The sequence below is a fragment of the Rutidosis leptorrhynchoides genome, chromosome 3 (genome assembly GCF_046630445.1).
Source record: "Rutidosis leptorrhynchoides isolate AG116_Rl617_1_P2 chromosome 3, CSIRO_AGI_Rlap_v1, whole genome shotgun sequence".
Lineage (NCBI taxonomy): Eukaryota > Viridiplantae > Streptophyta > Magnoliopsida > Asterales > Asteraceae > Rutidosis > Rutidosis leptorrhynchoides.
Window position 1 is genome coordinate 251,167,107 of NC_092335.1, and position 15,934 is coordinate 251,183,040.

The window sequence follows — 15,934 nt, forward strand, 5'->3', positions numbered from 1 at the left end:
ATTAGTGATGACAATTAAATCGTATATTATTTTAAATTAATTTTTTTATATTATTATTTTTTTTGTATATATATTTAAAAATATACACATTTTTATTTACAAGTAATTGTTCGTGAATTGTCGGGAATAGTCGAAGGTCAATTGAATATATGAAACAGTTCAAAAATTTTGAAACTCAACATTATAGACTTTGCTTATCGTGTCGAAATCATTTAAAGATTAAGTTTAAATTTGGTCGGAAATTTCCGGGTCGTCACGTTCGACCGTACGCGAACTGCAGGAAATTTTATGGAGTATGTTCCATCATTCCCAACTCATTCCTAAGAAGATTAAAGATCTCCTTTTTAAGGGGCTTAGTAAATATGTCAGCTATGTTTTCAGCAGATTCTACCTTGTCTATCACAATATTACCATTTTGGACGTGGTCACGAAGGAAGTGGTGCTTATCGTCTATGTGTTTAGTCCTAGAGTGTAATATTTGATTTTTAGATAGGTCTATAGCACTTTTGTTATCACAGCATATGGGTATTTCAGATGAGAAGATACAGTAATCAATGAAGGTTTGCTTCATCCATAACACTTGTGCGCATGCTCTTCCCATGGCTACATATTCGGCTTCGGTGGTAGATAATGCAATGGACGTTTGCTTCTTTGAGAACCATGATGTTAAACAAAGACCCACGAACACGCATACTCCACTTGTGCTATTTCTATCAATCATTGACCCTCCGTGGTCAGAATCCGCAAAGCACATAATATCAACCCAGGTGAACTTTGGATACCATAACCCAAGATGCATTGTCCCCTTTAAGTATCTAAAGATCCTTTTAACCGCCTTAACGTGTGATGTCTTTGGATTTTCTTGAAATTTTGCAGACAAACACACACTAAACATGATATTGGGCCGACTTGCCGTTAAATATAGAAGGGATCCAATCATTCCTCTATATTTAGTGATATCGAACGGTTCTCCTTCTCCTTCTAAAGTAAGTTTCACATTAGTTGCCATAGGAGTCGCCATTGGTTTTGAGTTCTCCATTCCAAACTTTTTAATCATTTCATGAATCTACTTTTGTTGATTGATGAACGTTCCATCTTCTAGTTGTTTTGATTTGAAGTCCGAGAAAGAATTTGAGTTCACCCATCATGCTCATTTCAAACTCATCATGCATTAACTTAGAAAACTCATTGCTAAGAGATTCGTTAGTAAAACCAAATACAATATCATAAACATATATTTGAACTATAACTAAATCTTTTTCATGCTTTCTAATAAAGAGTGTATTATCAATTTTTCCCATTTCATAACCATGATTGATTAAAAAGGTTCTAAGTCTTCCATACCATGGTTTAGGAGCTTGTTTAAGTCTATAAAGAGCCTTTTTAAGTTTAAAAACATGATATGGTTTTTTGAAATCTTCAAATCCCGGAGGTTGTGACACATATACTTCTTCATTTATGACACCATTTAGAAAAGAACTTTTGACATCCATTTGTTAATGTTTGAAGTTATTGGCATACGCATATGCAAGAAGTATTCTTATGGACTCTAGCCTAGCGACATGAACAAATGTTTCATCATAATTAATTCCCTCTTGTTGGCTATATCCTTGTACAACTAGCCTAGCTTTGTTTCTAACTACATTGCCATCTTCAACTAGTTTGTTTCTATATACCCATTTGGTACCTATGATATTGCTCTCACTAGGTAAAGGAACCAAATCCCATACATCACTCCTTTGAAATTGATTTAATTCCTCTTGCATTGCTTTTACCCATCTCTCATCTAATAGGGCTTCCTTAATATTTTTGGGTTCTATTTGGGAGATGAAAGCATATTTGGCAATTAGGTTGAGCGCTTGAGACCTAGTGGTTCTAGTGTTGATATCTCCTATGACTTGTTCTATAGGATGATCCCTAACATGTTTAAGATCGATCGAGGATACTAAGTTATCCTTACTTGGTTTCAAATGAGATCCATCCTCATTTATTTGATTGAACTCAACTTGAGTTGGCATTATTTCTATGTCATCTTGTTCTATCACATCATCATCTTCTAAAGGTTTAGTCTTAGGTGGAGGAGGAGTTTCATTGAATGTGACATCTAGGGATTCTTCTATGACATTGGTGTATTTATTTAGAAATCTATATGCCTTACTTTCTAACGAGTATCCTAAGAACACTCTCTCGTAAGCTTTGGGTTCAAACTTTGTAAGAGATTCCTTTTTGTTTAAGATGAAGCATTTGCACCCGAATACTCTAAGATGACTTACAATTGGTTTTCTACCATTTAAGACTTCATAGGGTGTTTTATCCATTGATGGCCTAATTAAGACTCTATTTTGAATGTAGGTGGAGGTGGCAACGGCTTCACTCCAAAATTTTTGAGGTATAGATTGTTTATTTAACATTGTTCGACTCATTTCTTGAAGAGTTCGGTTTTTCCTTTCAACAACCACATTAGATTAAGGTGTGCGAGGAGCCGAGAAATTATGAGAAATACCATTTAAATCACAAAAGACTCCAAATTGGGCATCATTATCAAATTCTCTACCATGATCCGTTCTTATTGTTACTATAGTACAACCAAGTAAATTTTGTATTTTAGTAGCAAAAGTTATAAATCTTTCACACGCTTCATTTTTTATGCTTTAGAAATAGTGTTCATGTATATCTTGAAAAGTCATCTACTATTACTAAAGTATAAAAATTTCCTCCATAACTTTGTATGGCATATGGCCCAAATAAATCCATGTGTAAAAGTTCTAGACACCTTTTAGTTGAGATAAAATTCTTAGGCTTATGACTTGCATAAACTTTTTTTCCTACTTTGCATGCATCACAAAAATAACTTTCATATTTCAATTTAGGCAAGTCTCTAACTATGTCTTTTGAGGATATGTTATGAATTAATTTCATATTAGCATGCCCTAGTCTTCTATGCCACAAAGTAGTAGTATCATGTATAGAGGTTAGACAAATATCTGAAGTCGTCTAGTTTACATGTATAGAGGCCTTTCTTCCTAATTCCATTTATGACACTTTTACCATCTTTTATTATGTGTGAGGAATTTTTTTGTAAACGTCATGTTATATCCTTTATCACATACTCTTCCTACACTTAGCAAATTAGAACTTAGGTTTTTAATGTGTAACACATTATCAAGTGTAATCTTTTGATTAGTAATGTTACCTTTACCGACGATTTTTCCTCTTACATCGCCACCAAAGATTACATCACCTCCATTGTGCTCCGTATACTTTGTGTAAAATTCTTTGTTGCCCGCCATGTGTGTTATACATCCGCTATCAATTATCCAATCTTCATTTTGTACAACACCATTGAGACAAACCTATATTTAATTAATCAATAATTTTGGTACCCAATGTTTGTTGGGTCCGGGATGATTAGCATCAAAGATTACTACTCTAACCCATCTTCTCACAATTTTGACATTATTGTTCTTTTTTAGATGTGTTTTAGTTTCGGCCTTGTTGCTCCTAGTATTTTGATTATTCATTCTTTCTAAAGGATGTTTCACAAGTGACTTGATTTCTTTCCTATTTGTTTTAACTTGATCAATCATGGTAGCCTTTGTTGTTTTTCCTCCTTTTGGTTTTAATATTTCTACTTCTTTGGATTTTTCTTAGGGTTTAACAAATACTACAGGTTTATGTTTAGATATTTCTACCTCAAAAGTATTCTCCTTATATCCTAACCCTTGTTTGTTATTCTTTGGTTTTTGAATACTCAAAATGTTTTCTAGCACTTTACTACTTCCATCATATTTTGAAAATTTAATTTGATTTTCAAGTAGTTTGTTAGCTTTGTTTAAAACAAGTTTTTCATATTTTAAATCGTCACATGTGAGACATTCTTGTGAGTTGGAGATTCTTTCTTTAAGTTGTAAAATTTCTAACCTAAGTAAATTATTTTCTTCCTTTAGACTTGTGTTGTTATTACTTTATTACTCAAGACACATAATTTAACAAAGTTGTCAACATTAAACTCAAATGTATTTGAAAGTACCTCATTGTCAGTTTGTCAGACTTGTGATGCTTTGTCGTCGTCATTTGGAATATCAATAGCCATGAGACACGTTTCTTTTCCCTCTTCTTGTGTGTCGTTTTCTTCATCATCTCATGCACCTCCAAGAAAAGCCTTTTCATTCTTTCTCTTTGGATATTCACTTATCAAGTGATTTGGATCACCGCACCCGAAGCATTTTCGTACAAACTTCTTCTTGGAATCGAATGGCGTCTTCTTCGATTCCATTGGAGGATGAACATGGTTTCCCGACCTTCGATAAAATTTCTTAAATGAGCGAACAATAAATGCAAGTTGTTCATCATCATTTAGAATATCGTCATCGTCATCATCGATATCATATTCTTCATGAATCTTAGCCTTTAGAGCAATTGACTTGTTCTTTTCTCTTTTGTCCTTTTCCACTTCATCATCTTTATCTAGTATGACATCATGTACTTTGAGATTTCTAGTGAGTTCATCTAGAGTCAACTTTTCCACATTCTTTGATTCGTCAATGGCCGTCACTTTTGGTCTCCATCTTGATGGTAGAGCTCTCAAGAATTTTCGAACATATTGCTTATCCGTATAGATTTTACCTAGAGCTTTCAAACTTGAACAAATATTGTTAAATCTAGTATAACCACTATCTATTTTTTCATAATCTTCATTGGCAGATTGTTCATATTTAGTTATAAGCAATTCTACTTTATTTTCTATGACTTGCGGGTTTCCATGATGAGTAACCATGATACTATCCCAAATTTTTTTAGCACTACCCATCATAAAAACTCTCTCATATTCTTTCCTAGGCAAAACATTAAAAATGGTCATTTTAGCTTCATAGTTTTTGCCTACATCTACTTTGTGTTCCTTAGTCCACTCTTCCTCGGGTATAAATATTTTAGTTTTTCTATCATCACGAAACTTAAATGGAACATAATCACCTTTAGTAATGATGTTCCAACAGTCTATATCTTTGGAACGGACATACGTTTCAAATTGATGCTTCCAATAACAAAATCCTTCACTTTCAAGGAGTGGAGGCCTTTGCATGGAGCAACCTTCACTATAGTTCAAGTTCTCAAATTTTTGTTCCATGATCTTAAACTCTAAGATTTGCAAAAATTAGTCTTAATTTCAAATTAGTAATTTTTAGTAAAGCGTTTAGAGCAACCGCTCTTATACCAATTGTAAGTATCTAGAGGGGGGGTTAATAGTTACTTAGTCGATTTTTAAAAAATCTTTACGCTTTCTTGAACTTGAACTTGATATAGTGTGACTTGAAATGTTTTTTCTCAAACAATACGTATAAAATATATGTATATGTATATGTAATCAAAGAGATAAAGGAAGAGAGAACAAACACAACGATATTTAGTGGTTCGGGAAGATGTTAACTAATCTTCCTTAATCCACTCCCTAATTCTACGAATTGAGATTTTTCTTCACTATGATACTCCAAACTCGGTGGAGTGTCCGGATACAACACTAGTACTTCAATAATCTGCAACTTGTGAACCCTTACGTCCCTTTGAAGACTTCACAAACACCTAAAGCTCTTACCACAAGATCATAATGCTCTAACCTAGTGAAAACACAACTACCTTATAGATCCCTTTAAGAAGATAGTTTACAAGTAAACTTACAACTTAAGCTTACAAGTACTCTTGCTAGAATCACTCTAAAACATTACAATGAATTATAAGAATGATATCGGGAAATATAAGAAAATATGAGTGCAAGAGGTGAGTCTTCAAATGCTTCAAGGCTTGGCTTTTATAGGAAAGAGAAATCTGCCTGAAAGCTGTACGGCTCACTGCACGGTCGACCGTGTACCCCTGACATCTGAATCATATAGCCGTTTTTGCCCTTTGAACTTTGTCATTTTCCCTTGTTGAATGGCTGCAACTAAAAGCCAATTATCTCTGAAATCATCCCCATTACCCTTTTTGTTTTGGACATAAGTGTGGAAGTTGACATGTCCATAAAAGAAGAAAGTCTTCAAGCTTTGACCATTTGTCATTGATTTCTTAATAGGGTTATTGCAGAATTTTTTCTCTTGACAAAGCATTACATTCCAAAACTTCATCAACCCTTCTTAATTACTTGTCATTTTGCTAATGGAAGTATCTTGCCCTATGGAACATTGTTACATCTCAAATGAACTAGTTCGAATCTAGTTGGAACTTATTTGGAGATTACTACAACAATTTACTAGTTCACAATAACAAATACATAAAAATGATACATAAGAGTCATGGGAGAGCGCCTCTTTTGTTGGGACTTTTAATGACCATCATTAGTATGTATTTGAATGACATTTTGTAACAAGTAAAAAGTAAAACCTTTTTTGTCTTATTTGAGCTTAAAATGTCATTAAGATGTCATTAGGTGTGATTAGTAAAAATTAACATATTTTGGTTCAAAACTCTTTTGAAATCAAAGAAGGAAACTATTATAAGTATGTTTAAAAAGGTTTTGTAAATTATAGATGCCTCAAAGTGGTCTATCTTAAAGTGGATGAATTTGGTTACCGAGAAAACTGCGGTCACACCACGGTCTACCGTGAGGTTGACCGCAGATTGACAATTTTGAAAAATGGTGCAGCCGTTGGTACAGGGCATCCACGGTCATACTCACGGTCGACCACGGTGCAGTCGCATAGCAGTTTTACCAAGTTAACAAATTATGTATTGGTCTTTTGCTAACTCATGTCGTCTTACATATGATTAAGCACTTATCTCTTTTGTCTCATCATCAAAACAAAGTGATTAACTTTTGAATATTATAATTGAATTCTTAACCAACAACACGAGATTCTCTTTGCCATGCTCCCACGTTGAAGACATTCTAAGTTTAAACAACATCGAGTCATGGAAGGTAGAAGCAATAATAGGATGACGACATATCCTATCAAAAAGAGGGTCACTTTTCGAACCTTTGGGAACATGATCACTAAATTTCTTGGGAACAACAGCTCTCTTGATATCAACAATGTTTGGATAAACAGATGGAAATAATAGACATTTCTTAACAAATACAAAAGATCCCTTACAGTTTCGAACGTCAGGGAATTGTGGAGAAAAACACAGAGTAGTATCCGCAAGACTCCCCCCTCTTATTTCTCTGTTATACCACCATAACCTAATCACTGACATCACCGGTTTGAAAGAAGCTGCGAAATAGATCGAAAAATGGTCTACCACCATAAGCTCTACAGATCTCCTCAAAGGCCGTTATCTTCTTAGTCACCAAAGGATGCAAAATCGAAACATGCACCTTAAAGTGATTTAACACGCTTAAGTAAATGGACGAAATTGGGATTCTAAGATTACACTCAGTAAATACCTGAGTATACATACCGACATAGTGGATCGAAAAATCTAACATCTTTTTCCCTTCTCCTGCACAATCATATCCTTTCCATATAGTCCTAGGGTTTCCATCAGGCTAGAACACTGCTCAGAGGCCACGGTGTTAGCTTGGACACTAATACCTAATTTGCCTTAAATCGTAATGAGATAGAAGAATTAATACCTTAATCGATGACTACAACGTCTGTGGACTTGATCGGAACAAAGGAAGAGAGATAGAGAACAAGAAAGAAGGAATTGTAAATAAAAAAATACCCATAAAACTTCTTATTTACTCCTTTGCAAGAAAACGTCCCATCAGATTCGAAATTCAAAAACCCCTTGGTAACCGCACCTTGAATTACGCCCTTACCCTTAGTATATTAACAGAGTGAAGGCTAATATATCGAGGACAAAAGGGGAATTACACAATAAAGATGTCATAATGATATATCAGAGCCATCTAATTAAACACCTAAGTCAAGCATGGAGTTTAATTTCACGAAGCTCAAAAATTCTAACGCTTCGTTAATTTAAACTAGGGGGCTTGATAGTGTATACCATCTCTAGAACATATACGAAGGTATCTACTCGAAGATAACGACTTACAAAGGTATCAAATTTACCAAGACTTAAGGCATAAGACTAAGTCATAATATTGCCTAGGTCGAAGGTAAGTCATGTGCGGGAAAACCTTTTCTACATTTACTGCCCCAAAGACCAAAGAAGAAGCTAATAGCTTTGCTTTTCTAGTTATGTGCACAGAAGTAAAAAGTCAACTAAATCTTTCTAGGATTGCCTTGGAAATCGGTTATAAAGCATAAGAAGCCGTGAGAAAGCCTAATTCCCCTTTATAAAGAAGGAGGCTTGATCCATGGATCCTGGAAAGATCATGCTCTCAACTCGTACTTAATTATGCACATTCAACACGTACATCTTGGTGGCGTATAGTAAGAAAACTTCTTGCTACTTTCGAGGAATCGCCAACAAGCTTACTTCAGCATCTCACTCACCCAAGTGATTAGATCAGCCACACCTTATCCCTACAATTAGGTATACCAAAAAGTGCACAAACACATATCTTAGTTGAAGATCGATAGGTAGCTTAATGTATCTTAGTTGAAGATCGATATACAGGTAGCTCAATGTAGACTTGAAAGTTATCTATAAATAGTACGTATATCACAAAAGACAACCATGAATGTATAAACAATGACACATAACTAATTAACTAATAACTAACATGGAGATGTAACTAATTGACTTGGGCCCAATTGAAAAACTATGTAGCCAAAGTCTTTGCTTACGACTTCAACTTGAATTCTTCACAAAAATATGAAACCTACCCATCACAAGGGCAATTTAGGAATATCACGTTCAATCTCACTCGATCTCCATCACCATTATCATAGGATATATATATATATATATATATATATATATATATATATATATATATATATATATATATATATATATATATATATATATATATATATATATATATATATATATATATATATATATACGTGGATGTTAGTAGTATGTTATACACAAAGAATACCATTTGCATGTGCACTCTTGTTCCCTATACCCTTTGCCATTAAAGTCCTCTTTTTTCTATTTCTTATCCACATAATATATATATAGGGACATGTAGCAAACCCACAAAAAGTTCCATTCAAAATCTCTCATTTTTCTTTCATATGTGATCTTTCCAAGAAACTAATTAACAAAAAATGACAGATTCTTCTTCATCATCATCTGCTTGGTATCAAGTAAAACTAAAATTCTTTTCAAAAATACGAAGATTCGTCCAAAAAACTACGGTTAGCAAGCGATGTGAGACATCATCGGGTGGTGAAAGCACGGCGGTTGAGTTATTTGTAAATCAAGAAAATCAAATTAGTGAAAAAAGTAATCATGGAAATGATGATATTAATGGAATTTTACAAAAATCTGTTAAGAGACTTCATTTTGGAAGTAGGGAAGAGAAGGCAGAGGCAGCCAGAGAGATTAAAAGACTCGCCGGAGATGATTTGAGACGGCGGAAGATGATGGCGGATCTTGGTGTTATTCCGCCGTTGGTGGCGATGGTTGGTTTGGAATATACTAGTGATCATAGGAAGTTGGCTATACAAACATTACTTGAGCTTGCTAGTGGCACCATCACGTAAGTTTCAATTCAACTTTAATTAATTATTTATTTCTTTATGCATTTTAAGTATATAAACAAAATGTTTCTAAGATATAAATTTTTGTTATAAAAATAAGTCTTCTCAAAAGCAACATATTCATGCGCAACTCATTGTAAATAGATGTAGATATATATGTTCAAAAGATAGAGCTAAACAATAAAACAAACGTAATAAGTTATTAAACTAATTGAATTGTTTAATATATTTGATCATGTTTATATTTATATTATAATAATATAATATTTACATATAATAGAAGAAGAAAATCATGATAATCAAGTGGCGACTTGCTTACGAATTTTTTTTTTTATTTTTTTTTTTTCAAATGATCATTTACAGGCATAACATCGAAACTAAGCTTTTTATGAACATTAATAAAACTGATTTGTTATGATCATAGCTTAATTTACATGCTAGAATATTGTTATTATTAACAAAAAGTAGAGAGTAACTCATTTATTATCTGAAAATGAGATGTGTTTTCTATAATTTCCTATAGATTAGTAATTTAATTTAATAGAGATTAGTTCATTCAAGCATATCTAACATGGAGTTTTGGCTACTTTGAGATATAGTGGTAATACATTAATTAATTAATGGGACCAGAACCAACTCCGCATATGCGAACCTAGTGGCCAGTTTTGACCTTTTTGATGAAAAAATACAATTATTTATTAGTAATGATATATGTATTTTTGTTTATTAAGTTTGATTAAGATTTTTAATCATAGACCATAGGTTGCATTGACTCTCCACTAGAATCCACGATGGTAGGAATGAGTTGGAAGTGGAATAATAGCAATTGTTAGGCAGACAATTTCAAACAAATATAATTTATGAGATCATGTTGTCGTTAGAATATTAATAGTAATAGTAATTTATGAGATCATGTTGTCTTTAGAATATTAATAGTAATAGTAATAGTAATTTTTTTGAACGGCTAAAATATTACCCGTAATAGCTTTTCTTCCACAAAGAAATTTGAAAAAAGAATAATATAATGAGAATAATTAGAAAAATATTAGATCCTAGAAACGATGTTAATTATATAAACTTACATGTTAAACGGGTATACATAGAAGGTCATTTGTTCATGATATTTTAGGAAGAAGAATAATTGTTGTAGCTTTGTGGTAGTGGTCTATCTCTCTTAGCGAGCTATCAGGAGTTCGATTATCGTGGGGTGCAGCATTGCACACAAGATTGCCTATTTACCCTTGAATTCCATCCAAGGGTGCCTTTCGCACATCGTGTTGCGGGGGCAGTGGGAGAGGGTGTTTTTACCGCACAAGCCCTCGGATTGGGTCGGGTTTCCTCCTGGGCAGTAGTTGAGGTCGGGTTGTGCAACTGTGAGCAGTGTTGTAAAAAACGGCCGAAACGGGCGCCGCAACGGATTTGCCTTAGTATTATTGCAACGGGCCTTGAAACGGCAAAAAAGACGGTCAACGCTTAAAAAACGATCAACAACGCTAAAAAACGGTAAAAAACGGAAAAAACGGTCAAAGACGGAAAAAAGGGAAAAACGATCAAAAACGGAAAAAAAGGTCAACTTTATATATATATATATAAGTCGACTATATATATATATATATATATATATATATATATATATATATATATATATAAGTCAACGTTAGTCAACATCCGTTTCGACCCCGTTTTTTCGTTGCGACGTTTTGAGGTCGCTAACGTTTCGGCCCCGTCTCACGTCTTTTTCAACCTTGACTGTGAGAGATGGACGCGTGGATGGTTAAATCTTCCTGAGTGATCCCGTACTGCTATTCAAAAACAATATTTAGGAAAGAGGAATATTTTCTATTTAGATATATGCATAACTAATCATATTATTGTGTAATCATATTATTTACGAGTCAATAAAGTTTTATTAAACGATATTTTTTTTGAAAGACATTAAAGCTAAAATGTGTAGTTTTTTTTTTTTTTTTTCTTTTAGCAAAAAACACAAACTTTATATATAACAATCTCCAAAACAGATAAAAGAGAAACAAAAGGCCATCACAAAAAGGCTCGAAGACAGAAAATAGAACTAACCAAGCCAACTCGAGAAGCTATCTAAAACCGAGCCTAAACGCGAACATTACAACACAAAAGAATACAAAAACAAAAACGAAGCAAGAACCAAACAAATAACCATCGAAAACCCCAATCAAGAACCACCGTTTGAATCGTTAGCACCCTCATCCGCATTTGCTTTAAATGAAAAGGAAGACTCGATATCACCCTCGTCCTCGTCCAAACCGCCATTCCTAAATTGATAAAAAAAAAAAAATCACCACCAACTAAAGTTTTACCCGCCCCCGCACCAAGACGCTTCCCTTCAACACTCACAAAAGTAAATCCACCTTTAGCATTCCGATTAGAAGTCCCCTCAATCTTATCCTCGCCACTCGAATCGTGCAACTGAAACGCCCTGTCCGATACAATCTTTTACTTTTCCTTTCCTTTCCTCTTGGTCGTCCCTCTCATAACACTCGTCTTCCTCCCATAAAAACGGAACTTATTAGCATGCACGTGCCAACCCTTACAATGACCTTTACAATCCTTATTCGTACAAATACAATACTTACGACCCGCGCTATTTCCGGTAGCAACGTGTGCCAAATTATCAAGAATCGCATTAGTATCATCCTTAACCTTATCCTTAGCCAAGACCTCCTCAATCCTTCTTTTTTTTTTTTTACCGATTACCATAACCAACCCCATCAAGCACATGATCAATCCTATTCAAATTAACCGCGTACAAATCGTCTTGAACCCCTTCATTTTCACAAAAACTATTTCCTTTATCTAAACCGTCACTCTTATCATTACCCTTTGAGCTCCCCTTATCAACCAAATTAACCTTCCTGTTTAAACCCATCCGACGCTGTTCTTCAACTTGCGACTGACCCAACCCATCACCACCACAAGAAGAATCCAAACACCTCGACGCCTGAATAACTGCGTCCACCATAGCCGTACCGTCCTCCACTCTGGTAACACCCTCACGCAAACCTGCAAACTCAGACGAACCAACAGTAGCTCCAACAGTAACTCCAGAAGTAGGAACCTCACCAATAACCGTTTCCGGAAATGAACCAAACTTAACAACACGATTAATAGTCTCCACCACCTCTATCGAGAAGTTATCGTCAATAAGAGACCTAAAATTGACCTTGTTACCAACTTCATTAACCCAAATGTCCTTCGTCACGGTTGATACTCCTTCAAGTCTAGTCGTAATTAACCCGTGAATATGTTTAATCCGTGAAGATCTTATAAACACAAACAAAGAACCAAAATTGCCTAAAAGAGATGAAGATTTAGCCACTTGTAAAACGTCACCAAACATTCCTGCCACCTTATGTATATTCACGTGCGATACGTACTTCACTGGAATACCCCTGATCTCTACCCACATAAATCGAAAAAACTGTTTGGCCATGTCTTCAAAAGGAGAGACCAAAACAAACTCATTCATACTCTTCGTCCCCTCTAACACCCTGTAATAACCCCCAAACTCGGAACACACAACAACACAACCAAAAACCCCCAATTTGCTTATATGGTCAACCGAAGCATTAGCATGAACAAAGAAATCTTTCACCTTACCTTCATCCAAAGGCACAAGATCCACAATCAAAATCGACCTCTTCAAACTACCACTAAACTCAAAATTCGGCTCCAAAGAACACATCATCTTCTTTGCCGGCAAAATAAAAACTCTCCTATTAAAAAACCCGACCCTATTCCTAGTTGGCCAACCCCCATAAATAGGTCTTCCAAAAACATTCGACCCGTTTAAAGTCTTCACAGCAACAAAAGCGAAGGAATCCTCCACAAAAGTAACAAAGGCGTACCTTCTTAACTCCCAAAATTTAATGTCCGAAATCGTACCAATTTTGCCAAACACACTTTCGATCATACATCTGTTAACCTCCTTCTCTAGCCGCCCAATAAAGACAGAAGCACCATGAGACCCACCATCGGAGCCAAGCTCCGTCACCGGAGTAGATGCCGGAGTAGAAGCACCCTGTACAGAACCCTCAACACCAACATCACCTGTGTGCGAGAAAGGAACATGATTCGACTCAAAAGGAGTCTGAAACGAAAACGAAGAAGACGATTTGTCAATCGTCCCCGACAGCGGTGGAAAATCAGAAAACGAAAAAGAAGAGGAAGAGTTCATCTTGAAATCGTCCCCGACAGCGGTGGAAAATCAGAAAACGAAAAAGAAGAGGAAGAGTTCATCTTGAACTTAAAGAAGAAGAAAAGCCGTGACACTTAAGAGATGTTAAAAAAGCTGTCGACGGTTAAAATCGGGGCAAAAAGCTGGGGAATACCGGAAGAAACGGTGGAGAAAGGTGGGAGGAAGTACACATTTGAAAACTTCCGATCTGCACACTTTATGATGTTCAGAGAAAAGGAAACGGCCGATCTTCACACTCACTCAACTGAGAATACACTCACTCAACCGATCTGCTAAAATGTGTAGTTAATGGGGATTGAATTTGTGTAGTTAATGGGGATTGAATTTAGATCCTTTTTGAAAATTCTCAAACATGTAACCACCAAATGATGTTAATATTCTTTATGATCTGTCAAATGAAATATGAGTATTACCACATACTAACAATTGAAAAAACAATTACTTTACTTTAAATTCTTCTAGGTATTTTAAATAATCGTTGACTTATTTAGCTCGTAATGTTTCTTAACTTCTTGTGGATTAGTATTTAAAATTACCAACACACAAATGAAATACATACACACAAATTTGTGTAATGAGGTTTAACATTTGTAAAATAATCTTAATTTGTTTTATGTTTTTGGTTTCTTATAGGAACAAAGCTCTAATGGTAGAGGCAGGAATTTTAGTGAAGCTGTCTGAGAACATTGGTGTTAAAGAATTAGCCAAACTAGAATGTGCACAACTCATAATGTCATTATCTTCATTAGTGAATGTTCAATTCCCAATTGATTCATCAAAGATACTCCCATTAGTATTACACATACTTAAATCAGATTCAACAGTCGAAACCAACATCTTATGTTTAACAACAATATATAATCTATCGACCGTGATAGAAAACATGGGATCTTTGGCGACAAATGAGATCGTACGCTCTCTTTTAAAGCTAGCATCTACAAAAGAAGCATCAGAAAAAGCACTTGCAGCATTAGGGAATCTTGTTGTGAGTTCCATGGGGAAAAAGGCATTAGAAAGTAGTCCGATAGTTCCCGAATGTTTGATAGATATTTTAACATGGGACGATAAATCAAAATCTCAAGAGTTATCGGCTTATATATTGATGATATTAGCTCATCAGAGCGCGATGCAAAGAACGAAAATGGAAGAGGGAGGAATTGTGCCGATTCTTCTTCAACTTGCGTTATTAGGTAGCCCATTAGCGCAAAAAAGGGCGCTAAAGTTGTTGCAATGGTTTAAAGATGAGCGACAAATGAAGATGGGACCACATTCGGGGCCACAATCAAGAAGATTGTCGTCGTTTAGTTCGCCATTGCATCAAGAAGATTTGGGTAAAGGTAAAAAGTTGATGAAGAAAATGGTACAACAAAGTTTGTACAGGAATATGGAAACCATTACTCGTCGTGCAAATGGGGATTCAAATTCAAGCTCTAAGGTTAAACTTTTGGTTGCTAGTTCGAGCTCAAAGAGCTTACCATATTAACTATATATAAATATATAAATATAAAGAAAAAGAATACAAAATATACGTCTATTTATTTATCTATTCATTTCTTTGTACATCAAAGGATGTTCTAATGAAAAATATAATCTTTTCTTCAATTTATTTTACCTATGTTTATTCATTTGCCTTCTATATACAAATAGTGTACTATTATCTTCGAGGGCTAATCATTCATTGTAATAATTGTAATAAATGTAATAACATGTGGATAGATCGATCTCTGAAGGTTTTAATTGCCACCCTCTATTAAATATGCGGTATCTTGGTGGCCATTTTAAAGAGGTTGAAGAATCAAGTCCCGATGTGGACATATTTCGTGGAATTCTGTAAATATTCGTGTAAAGTGTGTGTGAGTTTGCCTTTCAAAAAAAATAAAAAAATTATGCGCCTTTCTCCTCATTTGATCCTTTAAGTTATTGTTTCCTATATCGATAATATTATTACTTTTTTAGGATTGAAACTCTCACATCTAACACGAATTTATCCATATTATTGTTTTATATTTAATTGAAAGACTTCTCGAATACTACTAAGTTATAAACTCTTTAGACGTATTGCTTGTTCTTTATTCCTTAGTTAATACAGAACATTTTGTCCATAAAAAAAAATATATACATTAATCGATCAAATCTGTAAGTC

The 15,934-nt window shown here is 34.6% G+C and overlaps 2 protein-coding genes across 2 annotated transcripts; one reads left to right on the forward strand and one right to left on the reverse strand.

Annotated features, from left to right (window-relative positions):
* Window positions 1–286: 286 nt before the first annotated feature.
* On the reverse strand, window positions 287–1,021 carry LOC139900950 (secreted RxLR effector protein 161-like). Its single transcript, XM_071883696.1, has one exon. It carries the CDS (start codon window positions 1,019–1,021, stop codon window positions 287–289), a length of 735 nt encoding a protein of 244 aa, XP_071739797.1.
* Window positions 1,022–9,072: 8,051 nt separating this feature from the next.
* LOC139897353 (U-box domain-containing protein 45-like) lies at window positions 9,073–15,353 on the forward strand. The gene is made up of 2 exons (XM_071880048.1): window positions 9,073–9,556; window positions 14,425–15,353. Exons 1-2 carry the CDS (start codon window positions 9,123–9,125, stop codon window positions 15,272–15,274), a joined length of 1,284 nt encoding a protein of 427 aa, XP_071736149.1. The 5' UTR covers window positions 9,073–9,122; the 3' UTR covers window positions 15,275–15,353.
* The last annotated feature ends 581 nt before the right edge of the window (window positions 15,354–15,934 follow it).